Source organism: Lepisosteus platostomus, chromosome 6, assembly GCF_059453375.1.
Source record: "Lepisosteus platostomus isolate fLepPlt1 chromosome 6, fLepPlt1.hap1, whole genome shotgun sequence".
Lineage (NCBI taxonomy): Eukaryota > Metazoa > Chordata > Actinopteri > Semionotiformes > Lepisosteidae > Lepisosteus > Lepisosteus platostomus.
This window is the reverse complement of record NC_142616.1, coordinates 58,914,755-58,940,479: the sequence shown is the minus strand read 5'-3', so window position 1 is coordinate 58,940,479 and position 25,725 is coordinate 58,914,755. Positions and strand designations below refer to the sequence as shown.

General features: G+C 34.5%; 1 protein-coding gene and 1 long non-coding RNA gene across 2 annotated transcripts in view; one reads left to right on the top strand and one right to left on the bottom strand.

Annotated features, from left to right (window-relative positions):
• Positions 1 to 25,725, bottom strand: part of grm7 (glutamate metabotropic receptor 7) — a 237,310-nt gene that overhangs the window by 132,421 nt on the left and 79,164 nt on the right. The window contains exon 2 of the mRNA XM_088636642.1: positions 25,321 to 25,537. Coding sequence (XP_088492768.1) covers positions 25,321 to 25,537 — 217 coding nt within the window. The remainder of the gene's footprint in view (positions 1 to 25,320; positions 25,538 to 25,725) is intronic.
• LOC148662016 (uncharacterized) lies at positions 147 to 25,540 on the top strand. Its single transcript, XR_015939653.1, has 2 exons — positions 147 to 252; positions 25,371 to 25,540. It is a non-coding gene; the product is annotated as an uncharacterized LOC148662016 (long non-coding RNA).

Here is a 25,725-nt window from a genome sequence, read left to right as displayed (position 1 = left end):
CCAATATCAAGATCTAACACAAAACGTCAGCTTGCACACTCCACAGCACTGAATTTCTGTCAGGTTTTCCATCAGAATAGAGAAGCAAACACAGGCGTGGGCTGGTATGAGTAATCAGCAGTGTTAGTCAATCTGGGGAAGTCAGTTCTGCTGCCTGACAAGGCCTACGACAGCACTGCAGTTCTGCACCTGCTGTGTTTTCCCATCTGCCTCCCAGGATATACAGAAAATTATTAGCTCTCATCTAACAAGGTATTTGCTTTCCAACCTAACAAACAGCACAATTCTTCTCAGTACTTGTCAATTTAAGTATTTTCCTCCATGTTTTCATTTGTCAAACTTGGTTTGCTCTTGGAAATCTAAAGACCACTGCCACTAACATCACTTCATCCCAGAAAGAGATGGCTAAGGTGGGCACTTATTCTTAAGCACAGTAAGTACTCCATAAATGTATTAGCCTACTTAAGGCAGAACATATTAAGTTTCCTTAAAAAACTAATTAGATTTTCCTTAAATGGTAAATTTGAATAAAATAAATTCAGTTTATTTTCCATTAATTACATTCTTAGATTGTTTCGAGATCATGTGCCATGTGTTTACCTTTCCAAATGTTGAACTTCAATCTTGAATGAATTACAAAAATGAAAATGATTCTGTCCCAAAATGTTCTTTAGTTATTGCACATCATTTCTGCTCTCTGAGCCTGCAACAACACTCTCAGTAATTCAATAATTCAAATCTGAGCTCAAATTCATTTAAAAGTTGGCAAATGACACTGTAGCTGAAAACAAAAAGGTGAGTGGGGGTAACCTAAACTAATTTAAGCCTTCTTGCAAGCATACTATATAACTAAAAAGAACAGCAATGTATTTAGGAGTACCATTTTAATATTACAGTTTAAGATTAAATACTTTTCTTTTCTTTCTTGTACTGTATATACTGTACCTGTGGTAAAGCAATATGTATGTTCTTAAAAAAACAAACATTACTAAAAGACTAAAAGCAAAGAGATGGACTAAGTTAAAAAAAATGTTGGATGGTTCAATATTCTTAATGATATTAAATCTAAAGAACCTAGCAGCAGTATCATGTTTCCTACTGATAATGTAGATGCTGTCTGCTGAGCTACCAGTCGGCATTCTGCCAATAGTAGGTATATTACTGATATAACTCTGCCAAAAGTAAATTTGAAGGAGCATCTCCAGGAAAAGGGCATTAGACACCACTGGTAAATTCTTTTGTACATTTAAGTGTCAAAAAAATAATGGTTCCTATAACTTTCAAATGTAGACAAGTATTGATCTTTTACTTTAGGAAAGGTAAATGACAATAATGATTGTCATAGTTTCCTAAGCTTTATGCCTATGTAGTGAAAGTAAGGATTCTCTTTTGTCTGATTTTCTGACTACATGCACGTTACTAGAGTAACACCATGTACAGATGTTGAGTAGAATGCAGTGCAGAATAAATTAATAAGAATAAGAAAAAGAAAATGAACTTAAGTTGTAAACAATATTTAAATGACTAATAAACAATTTGTTTCATAGCATGTGTATCTCTACACAATTTCACCAAATATATTTTCTGTAACACCAAAACTCAGGACCAGATATTCTTATACTGTATGTACAGATACTGTATACTGAAAAGAAACCAATCATTTAAATAGATTAAGCAAATAAATAAATGACTATGTGACTGTTTCACAAAACAGATATCAGACTAAGTATTGGACTTGAATCCTTTAGTTTTGAAGTTGGCTGAAATTCTAAACATGTCCATCAAAAATAATAATAATACAACCATCAGCATCAATATAACACTAACAAGAGTTAAAAACCTTTTTTTGAAATAAGAAGGAACAGTTCAGAATTTATTAAATTTCAATACAGTTGTTTGTATGTGTGGTTTAATTAAGCATATCCTTAAATAATGCATTCAGATAACAGAAAAGACCTGTAATTGGTGTTATTTCTTATGGTTCTATACCTTGATACGAAGTAATGGTTGTTATTTGCAATAATGACTTTGATTCAATACAAAATACTTCCATCACCAATATCACACAATAGAAAATGAATCTCATAGAATATTTTTTTTTATTTACTGTGTGTCTCTCAGTCAAGTGTTGATTTGCACCACCAAATTGGAAAATATAATCCACATTTATGTTCTTTTGCTGATGTGTGTGTTCTTGAAAGGAGTGAGTGAAAATGGCAAAAACTGGGATAGAGGCTATGAATATTGACATGAGCCTTGAAAAAATAGATAAATATTTAAGATATAAAATTGAATTGACATAGCCAGGGTTATGAAATAAAAAACATCTGCTGCCAGTTGTTCAGGCACAGAACCCAGTTAAATCAATAAAGACTTTCTTAAAGAAATATGCTACAAAACTTTTTCTATTTGATGTGCTTTAATTTTTCTTCCTGCTGTGAGTGCTCATTTTACTCAAACTCAGAACTACTTTTTCTTTCAGTAAATGGTAAAACCTCCCTGTAGAAAACAGGTCTGTAGGTCCACAACAGCGAAAAGTCATTACCTGGCATTTTTCTCTAGGGGATCTGAGAAGATGTCACAAGTCACCACTGCAGGGTGAGTCACAGACAAACAAATGTCATTTCTGTTTGCTGGTAGGTGACATCAGAAAGAGTCAACAGGAGCACAGGTTTAATGAAATACAGAAAAAAGGGAACTGAGCCCAACAGAAAGTGGGCTTTGATGGAAGAAATCCCATTCTTCCTATCGCCAGGCAGCTTTAAACAAATAAAAAGTCTTAAACATTGGATTGTGGTGTTGAAGAACACTTTCAGATCTCAGTAGTTTGCTGTGCCAAATGGTGTCCTACAATTTGTTTTGTAATATATCGATTCATTAAAATAACAAAAGCCAGGAAAGATACATAACCCATATTAGAAACACTGCTTGAATCAAATTTAGCCATGGGTAATGACTGTAATGCTTTGTTCCAGCCCCTAGGTGACTGGATTCACATCCTTAGTTCTTCACTGTTGTAATTTTTGGGCATTGTTGTATTGTAGCTAAGAGTCCTTGTGGGTTGAAAGCTTTATGAGCACAACTAACTACAGTAGCTTCCTCTGTACACATCCGGACTAGGATCTCAGAGAGCATCTCTTAGATTAAATGTTAGTAGAGGTGTTAGTAGGCTTCACTAATGATATTGTGAACAGACAGAGGAGTAAAAACCATGCAAGTCTTAGAGGATGTGTACTTAGTAAGAAAATGACTAAAAAGAGTAGATTCTTTATGCCTTTAATGGATACCATGTCTCTCTTAGATTCCTCCCATTGATTGTACCCTGTTAAGTGTTTATTCTTTGTTTGACCTGTAAGAATTTTCCCAGCAATCAATGTTATCTCCCTTTACTACATGCCAGTGTTCAAACTATTAAATCCCAAGAGTTCACAATCTACCTATCTTTAAAGTCCCATTGATACTCATAATGAAGCTTCATTAGTTAGCTTAAAGGTTTTTTAAAAGACTTTAGATTTTTATGGAACTAGACTGTCTCATGATGAATTGTAAAAAACAGCTCTTGTAGAAACCAAGTTTTGCTATCCTTCCGGCAGCCTTTTTCGTTAAAATGTTTTTTTTTTCCATTTTTTTCTTTCAATTTCAAGTCAGGATTGAACTGTGTCTCTTGTATTTCAAACAGTAGCACATACTGTAAGTGCCTTTCCAGGACATAAACTGCAGGGATAAAACCTCTGATTTTGTGGTGGCAATGAGGGCTTCAAGAAATTTTAGATTTATATGTACAAAATTGCTATTTTAACAAATCGTATGAAGCGAAAGGTTAAATCTCCTGCGTTCATAGTACATGAACAAAACCCAATCCAGCAAAGCTGTCAAAGGAGATTTAGACACTTTTAAAACCAAGTGCTAAAATACAGCTGATTCATACTGTAAGTAAAATGCCTGAAGCAATTCTTGGTAGTTCTGAGTAAATTACATTATTCAGTGTTTAGTACTTCCATAAAAATAATCACACAAGTTTAACCTGTGCTTCTATTATTCAGAAAGCCCTTCGAGTATGTTTTAAAACATCCTAAACCAAAGCTTTCTACATGCAGTATAACATACTGTACACTACATCATATAGTGTATGAAAATGCATTTAATTCAGGAGTAGTCCACAAAACAGTTCTGACGGCAGGAGTCAAGTTTATAATGGATTCCTACAAATATCCAATTTTTTTTAAAAAAATCTAAAATTCCACATAGAAGAACCAGCAGGGCTCCACAAACTTTAATAAATCATTCTGGTTGGATCCTGGTGGATACCTGTCTTTAAAATGTTGTAAGATTTAATGTCATGATTTTTTTTTCCACATTCAAACATAAAGGTTAAAAGTGACAGCAATAATGACTAATTGTTAATATTATGCTTGAAATGTCAAACTTTAAACCTCCTTAGTTAAATAAACCAGGATTTATTAAAACAGTTCAGTCTATGAGAGTGGAAATGGAATCTAGAAGCTTCCGTTATCTATTGCCTTTTTCTCCTTTCACACAGCCTAGCAGAAAACAACAAGTCCTAGACACACCACATACAGTATGTGAAAGGAGACCTGTCACTCTGCTTCACCAAGCACAGAGAGAAGTTGAAGTCCCACAGGGATTTCCCAAGCACTTCTGCATGCAATTAAAACTTGTCAATACTGTCCCCTGCTAGCAGCTGAGACTGGAAAATAAAGCTGCATTCCTTTTTATAACCAACAACTGCACATATTATTCTGAAACATACAATAGAGCCAGGTGGTAGAAGTGCAGGATACTGTATTTTGGTCTTTGAGAAGAATAAATGTCAAGTTTCTGCTTGAGAGTTCAAAAGGATGGAAATATATTCCCAAAGATCAGTCAGAAGAGACAGAAGTAACTAAAAAATAATCCTTTCTGCAAAACCTGCTGTACCTGTAAACTAGAGTTCTTGAAATCTGTACAAAGGCGTGACATTTACTTTAATATGTTGAGTTGTTCCCTGCCAATGTCCACTCTTTTCTCTGCATCTTTGCTAAACAACAATATTGTCTATCAGTATTAGATTTACAGAAGGACTCTTTCCTAGAAGCAATCTATTCACAACTGTGATGACACTTACAATTGAATTAGCATTCAACATGTGTGACTTCAGTTCCATCAAGAACTGAAAAATACAAACCTCTCCCTGAACACCCTACGTACTGTATATACAGTAGTCTCAACACTGTACTCTGGATATTGAAGAACTACAGTAGATAATACTGTGTGTACTGTAATACTGCTGTATGCATTTTAAATTACCTAAACAGTACCTGTACAAGAAAATAGGGAGTTACAGTACATAACAGCTGTGATAAACAGAACTGTCAAGTCCTATTCTCTGTAAGTTTTGTTAAAAATAAATCGATTTTATAATTTGATTTACTGAATATTGACAGCAGCGTCTAGAAATGTCCATTATTGACTACTGCAACAATAATCAGGTCATAACTTTTCAGTTTCTGTGTATTTCTATTATGCTTGCTTTCTTGATTGATTAAATAAAAATAAAATTCCTAATACTTAACAGACACACTATTAGAGACACAGTGTGCTGTGACAGAATACTGTATGAGTATCTGACTTGCAATTTAATAGTTGAATTTATTATGACAAAATTAATTTCTTAGCAGTACTAAGAACAGTTTTCTTACTGCTACACAATATTCAAAGTTTATTTATCAAATGCACAACAATACAGCGTGCAGCAGTTGTTGCTTGCAATGAATGGTCTTTTTTATGAGTTCACCGGGGAGGGGTGGGGAGGCCTGTCACTCGGCAGACACCTAAAGAAGGCTCCACAGCCGAAACATTGTGTTTTCTTTCTTCAGTTTTCAGCATGGAATTAACCTTTACTTGTTCCTTTGCGGCCTACGCATGCTGACGCAGCTACACACCTGAAATATTATATACAATGTTGGCCATAATGTTATAACAATATTGCTCCTCTGGAATCAGTCCAACCAGTTGCATTCTGAAAGTTAAAGGAATGCCCTACACTGATATGCTAATAGAATTTAACATTTGTAGTCATGAACAGATGAGGCTACAGTACATACTGTACAGTACAAGTAATCAAAACCCTCAAAGGTATTAATAAAGTCAACATATTTGGCTTCTTCACAATCAACAGTGACAGTGAGCCAGAGGAAACAAATGGAAACTACATGGAAGAGCATTTAAACTCACGTGGCGCTTCTTTATGGAAATAGAGTAGTTGTGGAAGCATGGAACATGTTACACAGCCATGATGTTGAAACCAATACCCTGGCTTTCTTCAAAAACTGCCTCAATGATGACATTGGATCAAATGGGCTAAATGGAATGAATTACCTCTACTTCTCTGTAACTATGTTCTTATGACCTTAAAATTCATCTTCCAAACCAGAATCATACTGTACTTGTTCAAAATAAATTAAAATGAAACGGTCTCTAGCAAATAAACATGGCAATAGACCAGGAAACAGAAAGCACACCCTACTTAATGTCAACTTTAAAATGTAAGGATATCTTGTTGAAAGAAATATATTCTTATATACTGTATATATTCTTACTACAGTATATTTCTTATATTCTCATATTTAATTTAGAATACAGTGAACCACTCAGCTAGACTAAAACATTCCTTCATACATTCTATCACGATGCAGTCACTTCCTAATAATTCTATCACTACATGAACCTTTAAATGATTTTTTTAAGAGTTTTTTTAAACATTCTTATTGTACTTCTGCACTTACCAAAGTTTGAACAAATTGGCCTGCAATTCAGAGAAACAACAGCAGTGATAGGTAATTTAACATGCACAGGGAGAGACAGATTGCTGTGACCAACAAAATAAAAAAAAAAAACATAATGGGATACAGTGTGAATGAAGATAGAAGAAGGTCTATTTTTTATTTAAAAAAAGAAAATATAAGGTCAGAAGATATGAGAACAGACCAAGAATTGGAAAGACCACTGTCACCCTGAAGCACAGGGATAACATTTAAGTGAAGTTTACATTACTAGCTGAATTGGTCACTTTGGGTGGAATAGAGCCAGTATGAGAAATTGCTCATCACACTTAAAAGTAACAGAGCTTTTAGCACAAGAGACAAAAATACAACATCTAAGTTAATTACAGGGAGCCCTATGACATTGTAGGTGACCAAAGATATTGGAGACCAATAAGATGAAGGATATTTTGCATTAGAAGTATGTTTCCACTGAAAACCTTTCTACAATGTATACAATTTTGTTTCTTGGCATATCAAAAGTATGATGGTACTGTAGTTTAAGTTGTTTTTAAGAGTAACCATACTTATATCTTCTTCTTCTTTTTCACAGCCTTAGTCCCAGACTGTCCTGGGGTCAGCTAATAACCATACTTATATCCCTATCAAAATTCTTAACATCAACATTGTTTTTAATATGAAAAGAAATCAACTTGCAAAGACAAGGTCCCAATACTGAACTGACCAATGATTGGTATTACAGACTCTCATATACTGTATATAACTTTAAACAAAAGACCATCTGGAGCAGGAGCCCTTCTTGCTTATGTTACAGTACATCACATCTAAACTCACTATGCATGCCTGAAAATAGCCAGATGAGTGTCTTCCTCCCTCATCTTTCACCAACAATAAATTTACAAGCATTCTGTATGGCTCAGTGCCAATATCAATCACAGAGCACACAAGCTCAGTATATACTCAGTGGTGTTCCATTTCATCTTTCTGTGAAACCCAAATTAATTTAAGTAGCATTAAGACAATCTTATTTTCTTTTGATTTGTATTATGGCATTAGCAAGCTCAACAGATCATATAGAGTTAAGGTTGAAATCTCTGCGTAATTCAGGGATACATTAGAAAAGTACAAGAAGCAAGAAACAACCTGTCAACTAAGACAATGGTTTCTGGCAGAATGAGTTTTTGTCTCACAAATCTTCTTAACACCTGCCTCATTTACCTGTCATTTTTGTATTTTTATTTTTCTTCCTATACTCTATAATGAGCAAAAATCAGTATCTGACTGAGATCAAACTCAAAACTTGTAACTGCTTAGCAATGTTGTGTTTTAACTGTTAAGGAATATGTTCTGCTGGCATTAAAAACATCCAGCTATGAATCTTTAAAGGCGGTTTATTTTTTTATTTGTTTTTTAAGCATAGGAAGAGTTTCTCAAGGCAATTGAACTGAGGTTCAGAACAGCACTGCTTATATGACCCTCTCCTAAAACAACTAAAAACACAACCCTAACCAGCTCCTCATCCTCAAGCAATGTTTTTACATGGCCCATCCCGTCCTCAGATGCTTTAAAATTATTATTCAGCATTCCTTATTTGAGTCCACTGCGGTATAGCTGAAATATACTCCTACATAGCCGTTGGGATTTAATGTGAACAATGAAAGGTCAGAATCTAATTTCTACAAGATGGAGCAGGAGGAATGAAATGCAAATCTCTAATAAATGTTTGCACATTTACCAGTGAAATCCAAGGCAATGGCAATCTGTAAAATCCAAATCACTTCTTAAAGAAAAAGCTGCACAATCTACCATGAAATAGATTAAGTAAATTCATTAATACACTATGAGAGGCTGGCTATACCTTGGTGATTTCAGCACTAACACATATCCCAGCCTCTTTGTGAAGAGAGAATGTGGTAAATGAGAATATCCACCAGTCATGACCAATAATGACAACACTAAGTAAGAGGACAGCATTACCAAAGGCTCTTAGAGTACAGTATTTGCTTTTGTTTTTAGTTTTTAAAGGCTCTTCACACCTAATTCTGATAGGGGTAGAATGAGTGACTTCAGGCAAGTGTATCCTGTGAAAAGCCCTAAGCACAATATCTAGACAGTATATGAAGTGATAAAAAATAAGCCACAGGCAATTCTATTTTATATTAACTATACATAATTATATACAGTATTCAGTATATAGAAACCTGACCTAGATTCATGTAATATGCAAGATCTTATATATAAAGCTGTGGGGGTTATTTCCTGAAACTGAGTGATAAATTCTTTGTACCACACATTCAATTTGTTGTGTTTGTGGTGCTGCTAAGTATGGATCGTTTTGTCCTATGATGTTTGGTCATGAAATTCAAAACAGGAATTCTTCTTGAAAATAAGAACATAATGAATATTTTAAACAATTTGCACTCAGAACTCTGGAGGAGCAGCTTTGAATAATTATGCAAATCCATCCCCACGCAAAAAAACCTATAAATCACAACATTGTAAACAATTTTTCTGCATGTGTTTAAGAATTACTTAAATCGTTTTAAAGCTCTGCCCAAATGGTTCCTAAAGTACAAATGCAAGAATCTGCTTTACTGCAACTTTTTTTATATCTGTAGCATAGACATGGAACAATAAACAGTATCTTCACCTCAGTATGATAAAAAAACATGACCTTCATGTTTAGACCCTTCCTGTTCACTAGACTTGCCTCTGGATTTTCCCTATATTTTCTGTTACCCAGATTAAAATCCTGCTTGTCTGACCAAGGCTTTGACACTATCTCAGATAGCCCTGAATGATTAAAAAAAAACTTTTTTTGTTTAATTAAGTTATAAAACAGCTTAACTTTTAATGAAGAAAGGTTTATTCAAGTGTATTTCAATCTATTCACTTTGTAATTCACACAGTAGTAATTGATTTCTGCCAGCTAAGTTATATTTATATTGCTCAAATTTCCAATGTTTTCTTTGATAGAGGAGAAAAGATTTAAGAGCTAGCAGTCAAAAAGGCCTTGTTCTGTAATTCTTTACAGCTGAAAGGAGAAATATTTGACAGGAAAGTGAAAAATGAAAGTTTTGTCTTGTAAACACAGTTCCCTGAAGAGGTTCATATCAATAGGAAATGATGCACATAAAACTGATGGTTGCATCATACCTGCTGACATTACATTACTTGTATGACAAATAACAAATTAACATTTTACATACAGCACACATTATGTGCCTCTATATCCACAATTACCTTTAAGACTAAGCCTAAAGAAAACACTTCCTGAAGCATATTTAATGTTGCAAGGGTTAATTTTTAAGTTATTTTCTGATTGACAGAACTTCCTCGCTGCAGTTAGGATTACCATTTGACAGGGTTAATCTCTACAAAAAAGGAATTGAATCTACATTACAGATAAAGAATGAGAATAAAAACCACGAAATGATAAACACATTTGACAATGAAACATTTAATAGTGAAGTGAGCCATTTGCAGAAGTGCTACAATAATTTGCTTTTGACATACAGTATGAAAGAAGAAAATGTATTTCTACATATTCTTACTTTCAAGTCGGAAAGTGTGTGTCTTTAATACGAAGCTTTAAAAAGTACGCAAATGTACTGCATTACTTAAATTGTAAGAGACTGCAAATTGGTTATGGCATATGTTTATGTAATTTGATTAATAAAATGATGTTTTGTAAATGAAAGATAGCCAAACCCTGAGTAGCACTTGACAACTCACACTCCATCCCACTAAACCCGTTGACAATAAACTGTACCTGATACCATGTTTGCTTTCTGTCTCCGAACACAAAATTTTGCATTAGCGTCATTAAAGGTTCATAGATCTGTCCTTAAAAAAGGTGACAGGCTAATCAATTTCAGTGGCACACATTTTTATAGGGTTGTCTTGTGCAGTTAGAGTAATGAGGCACTATAAGTTGATGAAGTGGAAGTTTATAGACTAGTACATAGCAGGGGACACTTTAGAGTGATCCATTATCTCTTCACTGCATAAATCGGCTAGAAAAACCAGCAGGACTCAGGACAGTTCAGCCAGGATAAGGAGCAGAAAGGGTAGAAAATTGAGCTTTTTATGCACTTTCAGAAATCGTTCATTCAAGAGCCTGAAATGCTTTGAAGATCAACTTACAGTCAAAGATTTCACAGATGTTCCTTTAATATCTTCTACTGTATTTTTGCTTTTTTGTCATCCATGTTCTGTCATCTTCATACTTTTATTTCATATTTCACACACTTTTGTGCAAAATACATCAAAATCATGAAGGCAAAACCATCAAGACAAAAGTTGCATGGTTGTGTTTTGATAGTATTCAAAGACATTGATAAAAGGTGAAGCAATTCATTTCTGGCAGTTCCACATGACACTGCATCCAACTCTCTCTGTCACAGATAAATGTGATGCCTGCCCACAGATTTGGTGGGTGAATTTTAATAGATAGCTTTTAGAAATGTGAGTAATGTGTTCTTGGGTGTGACTCTTGTGACTGTGCTGATGAGTTCTTCAACACTTCCTTCTCAATAACAACTTCCATATTTTAATCAACTTCATGCACAATGACTTTTATGATCTAACTGCAGTTAGATACAACATAAAAGTCAGGAAGATTAAAAATCTTTCAATGTTTTCTGGAAAGTTACAATCTCCAGAGTAAACCTTTCTTTAATTACTGAAATTAAGATCAAACATATGAAATAAAATATAGATAATCATATTTTACTCGTGCAAGAACTGGTTTGATACTGTTTGTATGAACTGTATATTTTTCCAGCTTCCTGCATTTTATGTCATCTGGGAAAAAAATGATTTTTATTGCCTCACTTTAAAAGCATGTTATGACTTTCAGATTTTACATCAGTGCAAATTAGTCTTTAACTTTGCTAAGTTTCCTCCCAGACTTCGATAAGGTTTGTAAAAATGTAGACATTAGGATGTGGGTCTCATTTAAATAATTAACTTGTTTTGCTACCAGAACCTATACTATGACATTTTTATTCATCTTTTCTTTTTTCTCTCAATTAGTCTGACCTATACAGTTGCAAATCAGTCACTGATTAATAAAATTAATAAACATCACTAGCCAATAGCACAACCAACAAAACTTCCAAATGTCAACTGCTATTAAGAATACTGCAATACATTTTCATTGTTAGGATCACTACTACTAATACCCTTATTATTAACATTTTAATCACTATTGTCATTACTGTGAGCAATATTGTTTTTATCATCACATTATTTTATCATCACACATCACATTATTTTAAGCCTTTCACTCGTAAAAATAATTTTCAATAGTTCTCTATTGAACTCATACACCTACAGACAGAATAATAAATCTGTGCTGCATTCACTAATACAATACATAAATAGTGTGAGGTTGTATAACATTAAGATGAACATACAGTAGTCAAAAACATTAAATATTACTGTACATGAAGGCCAGACTGAAAAAGGTTTAACATTTTGTTCAATTTGTGAACAGATCTTTTATCCAGCAGTACGTTATTCTCATTCTAACTCCCTCATCATTAAAAACGTTGATATTGCCCAAGAATGTCTCTTAAATTTAAAGATAAACAAAAGCTTTCAATTCAACAATCTATTATACTTTACATATTCAGTATTCAGATATACAGTACATACTCACCAATTATGCAATATATTTATCATAAATACAGTATATTTTCACTAATTATGCAGGTTTTAAAATAAATACACTAATAAGCTTTTCTGGTTGATTTTATGTATTTATTTTATTCTAGTTGGACTTGCTACACTCAATTTATTTTACAAATTTAAAGCAGGGTACATACCTGTATAAAAACAGTTTAGAGATTTGTCTGCTCAAAGATTATTATTATTAAAGAATATTCTTTAGGTACTGGGTTTCTTTTTTAATTCTAAATGGGTACTTTAAAAACAAAGATTCAGATATTCACGGATATGTGTTAAGTGCAATTTCCTGCTGCTAGGTTGTGGAGTATCTGCATAGCCAGAGCATAGCTGAGCTCTGCAACAAATGTATGCAAGCAAAATAAATTATTAAAGACACTCCAGAGAAGACTGCAGGATTCTTCAGAGTGTTATTGTGAGCAACAATAAATTGAGAAGGCTGTCTGCAAAACAACTGGCCTTGTGCTTTTGTTCCTTGTTCTTGACTGTAGACATAAAGACCTGAGATTTGAAAACCTTCTAGGTGTTGGTCTGATAAAGCAATAAATCTATTAATATTTATCTAGAGAAGGGGTGCTCTTCAAAAAACAGTACTGTGCATTTCTGACACCTTCCCCCCTCTTAAGTGTTCAGTGCAGGAATTTCAATTAAGAATTAAATAGCAAATATATGACCTTTAACCTGCATTATTGATTAGCCAGGCATATATAATGTAATTTTTCCAAACAAGAGCATCTTTATTACCAGTCTTGCTTGTTTTACCTATGTTAAACAAAGTAAAGATCAATATGTGACTCATGTTATCTGTATGTTTTAGCATGCCATCAATCTAGTAAAGTCTATTGGAAAATTCTGCCACTCCTTTTTAGTTCTTTCCTTGGGTTGAATTATTCCTGAAAAGGGTCAGATGGGTCAGATTTCATGAAAGAGCTCCCTTGCCTTGTTCTGGGAAAATGTATTACCTCTTCAGAAAACCACATAAAAAGACACAGAAATCAAATTAGTGAAATATACTGTATATGGCCTTTTTTAGATTTATTTAGACAATAAATCATAGTTCTTAGAAAGAGATACATGGGTTCCATTTTATCAAAATGAAGCAGTTCAGAGCTATTATGTTATCTTATTATTTTTTCCAATGGCAAGAAAATGTCTTGAAAAGAAATAAATTACTCTTGAGCTGTGTTTTGACAAAACGATAAAAATAAGGGTGGTGGAACTGATATTGGTCCAGAACTCATAAGAAAATAAAAATGGTTACAAAAAAGAGTAGACCATTTGGTCCTTCTAGATATCCAAATCTTAGGCATAGAATAATAATAATTAGAAATAATTCCTTCATACTCCACTCAAAGTGCTTTACAGGTAGTTGGAACCCCCTCCACTGAGTGTGCAGCCCCACCTGGATGATGGGTGTAACTTGATAGTTAGAAACTTGATCTATCAGAGGCATCAAGATCATGTCAATTATATTATTTACAGTAGCTCTGGGTTGTATTCTGTTATGTCAAATATAAACTACTTCTATATGGAAGCATTTGAAAACCTCCTGTTTTATATTTTGCTTTGTCTAGATGTGGTCCAAAACAACACCTGCAAATACTACTTAAGTTTAAAAACCCTAAAAAAGAAGTTGTTACTTTTATGCATCTTCATTGGGTATAGCTATGCATAATTAAGAAGCTACTGTACAGTATTTATTCTAGTGAGACAAAGTTTACTTTGGAAGCACATTGCAAAAGGCAAAAGTACAGAGACCAGTTGGTACTCAGTCTGAACCAATGCCAATCCATCACAGAACTATGGAAAAGGGAATTATTTACAAAAGCCAATCAAACCTAACTGTAATATCATTCATTGGGAGATGGAAAGAAATTTGAGCATCTGGAAAAAAACAAACAAATGCAGGATAAACATGCAAATTCCAGACAGACAGGTTTCTGAGGCCAGTATGAAGCAGCAGCAATAACATGTCATCTGAGACATCAATTTCCTGTTTTCTATAACCGAAAACATTCAATAAACTTATTTATTATGTATGGTACTGTATAAGTTAACAAAACAGCCTGGGAAAAAATCTATTGGATTTGTTGTTATTAGATTTACTGTATTGTTATTGTGCTTTGACACCACTGCAAAGTTCTAATCTCATTCCACTTATAATATTAATTACTTTCTCTCTATACATTTTGGAAGGTACAGTATGGTCAAAATAGAGTTCGTAAGTTCTCCTTGTGTTCACATGGGTTTCAATAAACTTATTTATTATGTATGGTACTGTATAAGTTAACAAAACATGATGGTAGGTTAATTGGCTTCTTGAAAATTGGCCCTGATGTGAGTGTGTGCATGTTTGTATCTGTGTGTGCCCTGCAATGGACTGACCTCTCATCCCGGGTGTATCCTGCGATGTGACCATTATTTTGGTGGGTTAGGCTTCATTTCCCCCTGCAGCCCTGTACTAGATAAAGCAGTTTAGAAAATGCGTGGATGTTAATATACTGTAATTGGATCCATCATCTTTCAATTGGGTTAAGGGAGGGCTTCCCAGTCCTGATCTTGGAAATCTCTTCATTACTTAATTAAACCCTTACCTGAACTCCACGATTCATTAATTAGAATTTTTATCTTGTTTTCAGCTCTTAAATTGTTGGAGATTTTTAACTTTTCAATTTTACAGATAATTTTAAAGATGCAACTTGTTAGCCATTGGAAAAAGATTACAAGCATTAATTAAGCACATTATCAGATCAATTAGAGTCTTAACAGATAGCTCAGCTGGAATGAGCACCTCCCAGCAATGGGGTCAAGAGGAAGAGAGATTCCTGTTTTAAAGGCATGATAGCAATTAAAGCAAAGGAAATTAACAATGAGACCTTTAATCATGCAGTATGTGATTTGATAAATGGGTTGAGCACTATACTGTACAGTACCTTCCATAGGTATAGACCCCATTCAAACATCTCTTCAGTATGGTTCAATAAAATAAACAGTAGTCTAATGCTACACCAGCAGCTACTGTATATCACCCTGTAATTCACAACTGACAACTTACTGAAGTTAAGCAGGTGTAAGCCTGGCCAGTACCTGAATAGGAAACTACTGCGGAAAGCTAAGGTTGCTACTGGAAGAGGTGTTAGTGGGGCCAGTAGGGGGTGCTCATCCTGTGGTATGTGTGTCAAAATGCCCTAGTATAGTGATGGGGACACTGCACTGTGAAAAAGGTTCCATATTTTGGATGAGATGTAAAACCAAGGCCCTGACACTCCCTGGTTGTAGTGGTAGGGGTGTTAACCCCGGTGTCCTGGCCAAACTTCCCCCTGGCCTTTAACAATCGTGGCCTCCTTATACTCCCCATCTTTGAATTGGTCTGTTCTCCTCCCCATTTGATATCTGGTGTGTAGTAAACATACTGGTGCGCTTTGGCTGCAGTCGCATTATCCAGGTGGATGCTGCACTTTGGTAGTGGTGGAAGGGTGTCCCCATTACCTGTAAAGTGCTTTGAGTGGAGTGTCCAGATATATAAGGGTAAGGAATTATTATTAATTATTATTACACTAACCAAGTGTGAGTTGTCTTGATGTGAAAAATCCATTAAATGCACTGCATTCTTAGTCAGTAATGTTAGCACAGTACAACCACTAATGCTGCATACACTTTATTAAAGGTAATGAATAATGGATTAGAAGAGACGTCACCATACAGTATGTGAAAACCTATGCTGAGCTGGTGAGTGCGATGCACTGTAAGAGAAGAACAATTGGACAATTTAATAACATCCTTCCAAATTTAACTAGATCTTCGAAAAAGACAGAGAGCTACCTCCACTACATTCTACACCGTGAATCACTTGTAATAAACGTCTACCCCATCAACATGTTCTAAGGCAAACTGTCACGCCCGACATCCCTCCCTAGAGGGCGCTCCACTGCTCTCATTATTGTTCGTGTCATTTAGCTCTCCAGGTGTACCCTTTTAGTGTTATTATTTAAAGACCAGCTCCTCCAGTCCTCGGGGCTCATCATTAGGGTAAGATGTCGCGAGGCCCGCCTAGCACCAGGAAACCCTACGTCCGTCTCCTGAGGGCATAGGCCTCATCCCCGACACCTCCCGCTTCCTGAGCCCGTCACCCTTGGACCTCCATGTTTCGTTTGTCCGTGTGCTCCCCCCTCCCGGGGATTTTAACTTTGTCGCGTCCCAGGATGGATTTCCAGTTTATGGACTTTCGGACTGTGCTTTGACCTGCCCTTGGACCCGTTTGGATTTGGATGCCGTTTTGTCTTCCCCGTACACTGTCTCACAGACTGTCACTATTATTTTGTGCACTATTAAACCCCTGTGTGTTCCTTTTTACCATGCCTCCTGTTTTCTCCAGCTCTTACCGCATCGCATAGGGTCTTCTATAAGATCTGACACGGATTCCAGTCCGTGTCCGTTACACAAACAACCATGAAACTTTCCAACTTCCACCTTCATTTTGCTAAAAGCTAATAAAACTGTTATAGTCTCAGAATTAGTACTGTATATTCTGAAATACTGCGCAGTGACTGTTTATCAGTGCACTACATAGGCATCTTTCTTCCAGATTGGAAATGCGCATAACGTTTTCTACAAGGTATATTTGACCAGAGACAGATTTGATGAGGAGGAGCCAAAGATGAAGAAAGGAGAGAAAAATATTTAACTGAACATTTTCTAGGTTTCGTTTTTTTTGTTTGAGTGCAATCATTTGCTAAAAAATGGAGATCAATATGAACAAAAAGAAAAATAGCAATTTTCGCACCTGTAAGTACTATGGAAAACAGAAATATTTTTTAAAATTTACTGTATTTTGAAATTCAGACAATATAAATAATTTCCCCAGAGAAAAGAAGAACAATTGCTAGTTTGTTATCCCAGAATCCTCACTTATCCTATTTGCTCCAGTTTTGCTTTCATTTAAGGCAGTTTCCTTAACATTAATCCTTACAAAAATGTGAGTCTTAAGAACAAGAAGATTTACTGTAACTTTGTTGCAGGAATATGACACAAAGGGAAAAAAACACAAAACAAAAAAACTGAACCAAGAGGTTTTCTCCATCTAGTTTGCAGCCATTAACAAAAAAGATATGATTTCACAGAAAGGACGCAGATTGTTTAAAGAACATTTAATGTGGTAAATAAGTTTTCAAGTGTTGTTTTTTGTTTCAGCTCTTTAATATGGAATCAAGCTCTCTTAATAAAGAATAATGTATATATTTTTATATAATGTAAATATATATAGTAATATGTATTGGATACTGTACAAAATAATAGATTTATAATATATTAATGGATAAAAAATAGTTTTACATGTTCCCTGAAGCAGCTACCTAATTAGATTGTATGTTATATTTTGTGATTTATCAATCTACCTATTTAATAATTTCTATGCAGTTTAAAAGGCAACAAGGAACTTAGGTAGGGAATTAATACTTGCTCAAACGTGTTCAGAAACCCCCCAAAATGTAGCTCTATTATGACAGATTCCTTCTCAAGGGGACAGATAATGGGCTTGTAACGTTTATCACCTAGAGAGAAGGCAAGCCTAAAAGCTTGCATCTCTTGAGAGTTTTAATAAGCTTTATCTCCCAAATTGAGGCTCAGTGGATTTTGTACACAAGTCAGTTGCTAACAAGTGTGTCTTCATTTATTATACTGAGCCTTAATGCTTATTTTTGCTGTGCTTCTTATTGGTTAGATTTGTTCCTGAGGATTCCTTTCTATGCATGAAGAGTAAAACCAGGACCACAATAGCAGTGACCATATCTCAGCCCTAGTGAAGTACATTTATTCTCTGAAGCTGTTACCATCTGTTACCATCTACTGTATGTACTGTGTTGTAAAATGTTTTACTATTATTCCCTTTTCACTTCTGTACAGTCTATCTTTCTTATCTATCATATACTGTTTTTTTCTAAGACATTATTATTTTTCTATATCCTATTACATGGTGACATGTTTTTGACTCCTTATATTTTAATTGTATATCTTTTATAATTCATGATTCATGATGCCAAAGGTGATTCTTTTCTCTACAGTATTTTCCCATTAATTTGTTTCTTATGTGTTCCAATCCAGTGTGTGAGCTTTCAGGACCTAAAATGTGTACATGTCACCTAATACATCGTGGTAGTGTCAAGATTTGATTGGTGGGCTTGGATCACATCAGCTGGGGTTAACAAACCCACCTGTGCCTCAGGCAAGACAGAGAAGACAAAGTTAACATAGGAAGACAAGACTATAGCCAGAGGGCATCAACTCTGGGCCTTGGGGGAGACTCTATGAACACTTTTTCTCCTTCATAAGCACAAAAGTTCATATTGCCTCCTGCTGACAACCAGGCACCAAATGTTAGCATTTTAACATTTTCTGTGTAGCATAAATTTTTCTATAGTTTATAGAATTTAAACAAAAGTGTTACTTATTCTGGCTTGGGCCTGCGTCCTCTTTCTGAAATGCAAACAAAATAAATTCATCTTAAAAGATTAAAGTATCATAAACAATTAAATGTTAATTATCATCTTACAAATGTCTCTATCAATGTTAAAATTATGCTCTTCTGTCTCCTACTGATGTACTGTACAGCCAAATAATACACTTGTGATTCTACTTTTCTTTGAATAGCCTGTCAGATGCCATGGAATTCCTATCTCACTGTTATCATTCCCATATATTAAAGGCTTAAACATTAAAATAGGGAGAAAAGTTATAATTGGCGAAGTGAAAAAATGCTGATAGGCAAGTAGCATTTTTATTTTCATTTTATCCTTCACTGCCATGGCTAATTAGGGCTTTTCATATACACAGATACAGGTACAGGCACTCCATTTACAAAGGCTGGACAGCCTTTACATTCAGTACCATGTGTTGATAATATTTCCAGGTCTTTCATTATTAAAATATGAGTTATATCAGTGATAAACATGTTATCATCAAAGTTCTAATTTCTGACACTGGAAGATGCAAGTTGGTCATTGGGGCTTAATTTCTTGCCATTTGTCATTTGTACAATATGTATTTTTACATACAGTAGAAGACTGTGAGGAATGTCCATCTAAAATAGACTTTCACATTGGCCTGTCATAAAATATTTTTTCAATCTGAAACCCACATCATCTAAGACAGAGTATCTACATCAAAAGCTTTAATGTCATGTTTATGTTAATAACATAACAGCTGGTTGAAAATAAAATACACATCTTTCGATAGTTCTAGGGAATTTCAGGAGGTCTTAAATAGCAATACATTCTATTTTGGATAATTTTGCACTGTGAAAATGTCTTTCGGAATAAATGTAAAACAGTCTTCTTTGCTTCACTCTTTTAGGATTGCTGCTGCTTTATTAAAAAGAGCAGTAAACTATTTTAGAAGAGGACTAAAAAAGACAAAATAGTTGTTTTCTGGTGAGATGAGACAATCCAAAGTAAGGATTGAAAAACAGTGTCTCCTGTGATTGATGATGTAATCAAGGAGGGTATAAATGTGCAGTCAGCAAGATATCTTGATTGATTAATGATGTAATATAGAGAGAACAGATAGCTTTCATTCGGCCTAATGTTCTTTCGCACTTTAATTTGTGAAAACAGTTCTCTGACTCTCAGTTTGGACTGGATGTGTTGTGATTGTCGTACAGTTTAAAGTATTTTTTACATTTTTGCCAAGTTGCTTTTTAGCCTATTTCTACAGAAAAGTGATATTCTACCACAAACACCATATTAATCACCTAAAACATGTCAGGTTGCATCTTTAAATACTGTTTCTACACTGGGTGTCAAAAGAAAAAAAATATGAAATGCAATATGGAGGTTATGTACTGTACCTAATTTGGTTTAATGACAAATTACAGAAGGTTTCCAAAATGCCATCAACACCATTCTCACTGTGCTCACATAAAAGCCTAAATTCATATTTGCTTTTTACTTGACAATACAATTTTACTAATTTGAGTGCTTCATTCATTTTGCATGCATTAGACTACTAAGCAATATGAATACAATTAAAGAACTATGTTTCTGAGTTTGAATGCACTTCTGTAAAGATCCAATCCAATGAAAACAATCGTAAAATGTGGAATAATTAAAAAGTCATTAACAGTGCATTGAAATGAATCTGAAATAATAATGAGGGTTTGATTAATTTTTATTAAAACATTTATTTAAAAAATAAAAAATGGTTTCAACGTGCAACATGAAGCAATGTTTAAATACTTTAAAAGCAATGATTTCGTAATTAGGGGTGTAACTCCTGGTGATGAAACAAAACCATCTTAATTGCTATTTAGAGAAGCAAAATAAACTTTGGACTGCTTTGACTGCATAAGCTAAATTTTACTTTATATAAATAATTGCCACTTTAATATTTTATTGTGGATGTTACTTCTCTATCATGAAAGTTTATAATAAGACTGAATTGTGAATATTACTAGCAGTTTTGATCATCAGTTTCAAAAAAATATTGCTACTCTGGAATCAGTCCAAAGATGAACAACCTACTGTACCTACACTGAAATGCTAAAATAATTGTAATGTTTACAGCCTTGAACAGAGAACACTACTGTAGAATCAAGAGCAAAACACAAACTACAGAAAAAGAAACTACATGGCAAACTATATTACTGTTTGACAAAAATGGTCGTTGGAATCTGGAGAAAGCTAACCAACCATGTTATTTAAGCTAATACCTTGTTTTTAAAAACAAGTCTGGATGAACTCCTTTAAACAAACAGTTGCTAGCAGCCAAACAAGCTAAATAAGTCCTGCTCTCATTTGAAATCTTTATTATGTTCTTACAGTAATTTATCTTGAAGTTTCCAAATGATTTTATTAACAATAAAAAATATCTATAAACATGAGGCACACTTACAGTACATGTTGCATGACCCGCACATAATGTAATACAGGACAAAGGACAGAAAGAAAAACTTGATGTTGCACATACAGTATTCTTTGCGTTATGCATACAGTAGTAGCAAGGAAAGTGTAGTCATTTATTCAAGCTATGCAATGGAAAAAAGTTGAACTAATCGCAGAGGTCAATCAAATAACAGTCAAATGATAGGACATTTCAAGTCATACAGGTATGTGATCTGCATATTAGGGCACATTACATAATTAATTTCTCACTGTAAAGATGTGCTGTAATAGGGTACAGTATATACTGTACAATAATTAAGGTACAGTATGTACTATAGTGTGGCATATGTTGATCTAGAATAAAAATACATTTACTTGCATCACATGAATTAAAGATTTCTTAATTGGAGAATGGCCATGACTTGCCATGCAGTTGGATATCACATACATTTGTAACTACAGTTGTAACTGTAACCAAGACAGAACTGCAGCTTGATCTGCTACTCACTTTGCCCTTGATCCTGTATCAGTATGCCCTTTAAACATTACTGGTGACTATCTTAAAAGCTGCTCTACTCCAAATGCTTCAATACGGACAATCCTTGTCCTTTAAGTTTTAATGAGTAATTAGAATACATATAAAGATGTGTTGATGAAATATTAATGAATATTGGACTTGAAATGGCTGCCCGTGGGATGTCATTAACTTTCTTTTTTTTTATTACTTGTTACTAAGGCTAGTTGAAGCCAACCCAGATACAAAGATGCTGCACATAAATTGGAAAAAGGAACATCTGCAATTTCTCAGTGAATGGCAGATGGTCTGTGGATGTCTCAGTGACTCTGATTTGAGGTTATCATTGACACAAAGTAACATATAGTAAATGGATTTGGAATGGGTGACAGGACCCACTGTCGTAGGATACGCTATCATACCATACAAAATGCATAATTTTCATTTTCTTTGTGAGAGGCTTTGCCAGTGAAATAAGACCCCACTGTTTTAGAGCCAATTCGACAATGGTGTGGTGTGTATAGTGTGACAACAATTTAAAAGACAGTTGATATGCGACTTAAGACATGCTTCGACTTAAGACACTCAAAGACAATAAAAGTTTAATGGAAGATGATGACCAAAAAATGTTTTAATATTAAAAAATAATAATAATTTCACATTGTAATATTTGGCATCTAAAACACCTAATATGTTATGTGTTCAGTAGACCATGCTAGTTAAATGTTCATAAATACATAACATTTAACTAATAATAAATATTCTGTATATAACCAGCAGTACAGTATACTGTGTATTTCTCTGTTTTTAACTTCCAACTTTATATTTAAATACACTAATCTCTAGCAGGTTGCTTATGATGCTGTGCCAGCAAAGATAGAGTCTTAGTGAGCCTTGTAAGCATCTGGGTGATAATCTGGGTGGCAATTGTGTTTTTTTCCTTACATTCTTTATCAACTTGTGACAGTTGTTTATTTTTCCAAAGATATCACAAAATGAACCCATCCTCATTTTCTAAGCACTTCATAAATATCCTGACAAAGAGTAAAAGTGTTCTGTAATCATACAGCTGTTAAAGGGTATTCTCATTATGTTTTTGCTTGCGGTTCAACAACAGCCCAAAGGAGCTTTTCCTGTGTCTCCATTATGGATTATAAAATCTAAGTAGGTCTGTAGTCAATAACAAATCTCACTCTGCTTATTGACTATCATACATAATATCTATAAACGCAAATTTAATGTCTCATTCACCTTTATGCACTTTTAATGCAATTGTGGCAGTACAATGTTCAGGTTAAAGTAAAGTACACACAGCAATTTATTTTCTGTAAACTTCTCTCCAGCTATTCCAGTAGGTAATGCAGGTTTTGTACATGAACATTTTGTATTTATATTCCTAGACAAAAATATGAAGCATTTTATAATAAAAATAATATGTTCTCTTTTGGAAATCTCTATGCATCATAACAACAACATTCTATAATGACCACCCCCCACGTGTCTTAGAATGATGCAGGAACCAAGTGTGATCAGGACAGAATAAGCAAAACTCCTCAGGCTTTAACTGCACTCATAATCCATAATTCATATCATTTTCATCATTACTTAATTCCATTCATAGGAGCACACTGCAAAATAGCACCACAAATCTCTTCATGCAAAATTAACTGAGAGACAATAAGAGAGAGAACTTCAATCACAAGGAGGGTAATCAAGTAGACAAATTATGGATTTAATCACTGACATGCCTGACAGCTTTATAAACAAATGCAATGGGAGGAAAGAATAGTGCCATGTAATATCTTGAGTAATATTAGTGAATATGACAAATCAGAAGATAGGGGATGAGAGAGAGAAACAAGCTTCTGCTGAATTCTTAAAGCAAGGAGGAAAAACAAAAGTTTGAACCTATCCTGTATACTGCCTGGGTCTGGACATACAGTATTACCATAAGACTACAGAAACTAAAATTATCATGCAGTTAGGATCACACCTTCCCCCTTCTCTTAATGACAGACTACTTTTCTTCTAAATACTCTCTATTCATTGTAGGTTTCATTTCACACCTCTCTTCACCTATCCTGACTTCACACCTCCTGATTGGCCTCTCTTTCTGTCCCCTGCTCCCACCCGTCACTCTTCCTCTCTCCCAGCTTTTGTTCTCCCACTACATTACCTTTGCTCACTGCCCTGTCTTTCTCACACGTGATGAAGGCTCCACAGCCGAAACGTTGTGTTTTCTTTCTTCTCTTTTCAGCATGGAATAAACGTATTACTTGTTCCTTTGCAGCCTACACATGCTGACGCAGCTACACACCTGAAGAAGGCTCCATGGCAGAAACTTTGTTTTTCTTTCTTCTTCTTTTTTTCAGCATGGAATAAACCTATTACTTGAACTACTACATTGCATCAACAGGGCTGAGAAAGAGTGTCAAACAGCGCCTTCAAAAGAGGATGGCTATGAACAGTAGACGTCCTTCTAGACATTGGTTACTTTTCATTTTTTGGGGCATTTTATAATTTTAGCTCAGGTAACACTACTACACTACCTACAACACTAAAACATCTGATTTCAGAAAACAAAACCTCAAAAGTTGAAACCGTGCCTACCACTGTTTGATCACAAAAGGTCACAACAGAATAATTTTGATCTTGAAAAATACTGAGAGGTGCATGTCAAAGTCATACTTTGAACTGTGCTTAAAGGAGAATTTAGACTACTTATAAAGCTATTAGTACAATAATTTCCTTTAGCACACAAAAATAGAATTCAGTGCCCAGAATTAGCAATGGTTCATATAGAGGAATTCAGAACCTACAGATGGATACATATTTTATATTAATTGTGAAAAAGTGCTCACACTCTGTTTGAAGGGGAGAAAGATTAAAAATATAAGATATACTTATTATGCTAGTTTAAACAGTCTGTTTTCTACTATATTAACATCAAGAACCATCTAGAAATAGTAAAACCTTTTGAACAATTATCAGTAAAACACCTGAATTTAGGATGAATTTGTAAATTCATGTAAATTTCATGTTTTTTACTTACTGTAATTAATACCTTACCGCTGTTATTGTTTAATACAACAACAAAAGAAGAAGGCTCCACAGCTGAAACGTTGTGTTTCTTTTCTTCTCTTTTCAGTATGGAATAAGCTTTTACATGTATATTTCGTATAGGTCCGTTTTTTTAGTCAAACCAACAGTGTAATGTTTCACTTCAGAATCCATTAACATTTTTCTTATTAAATCGTTAATTACAGCACTGTAACGAATTCACTTTAATACTGTCAAGCTGGATACCTTTAACTTCATTATTTAAAATGTTTTGCATTCATACGTTTTCTGTTCTTCACAGTTTATAAAAAGACTTCATGAATTCTAATGCACTCCATTCTGAATACCTGTGGAAATGAGGTTCTGAACAATTTTGCTCATTTGCCATACTGTACAGTACCTGCTTCTCGAGAAATCTGGATGAATGCTTCTACTCCTTTTTCCCCATAGCTGCCTTCTGAAGCCACCGTGGAGACATAATTCCACCCCATGGCCTTCACAATATCCACCATTGCCTGGGCTTGGAAGGAATCCGGAGGGACAACACGGGAGAAAAAATCGTAACGACGATCATCACTCAGTTCTGGAGCTGTGGAAGCGTAACTGATCTGAGGGATCTGTAGGAGGATAAAAACAGAAAGATTGGGAATTAAGCGGCTTACCATTTAAAGCACATATTTATTCATTTATATGACTGTATCAGCTGGCACCTCAATAAATGATCATTTCAACTCAGCTACTGTATATCAGGACTATACTGCACGATGTAAAAAAAAGAAAGGAATGCAAAGTTACAGTATATTTT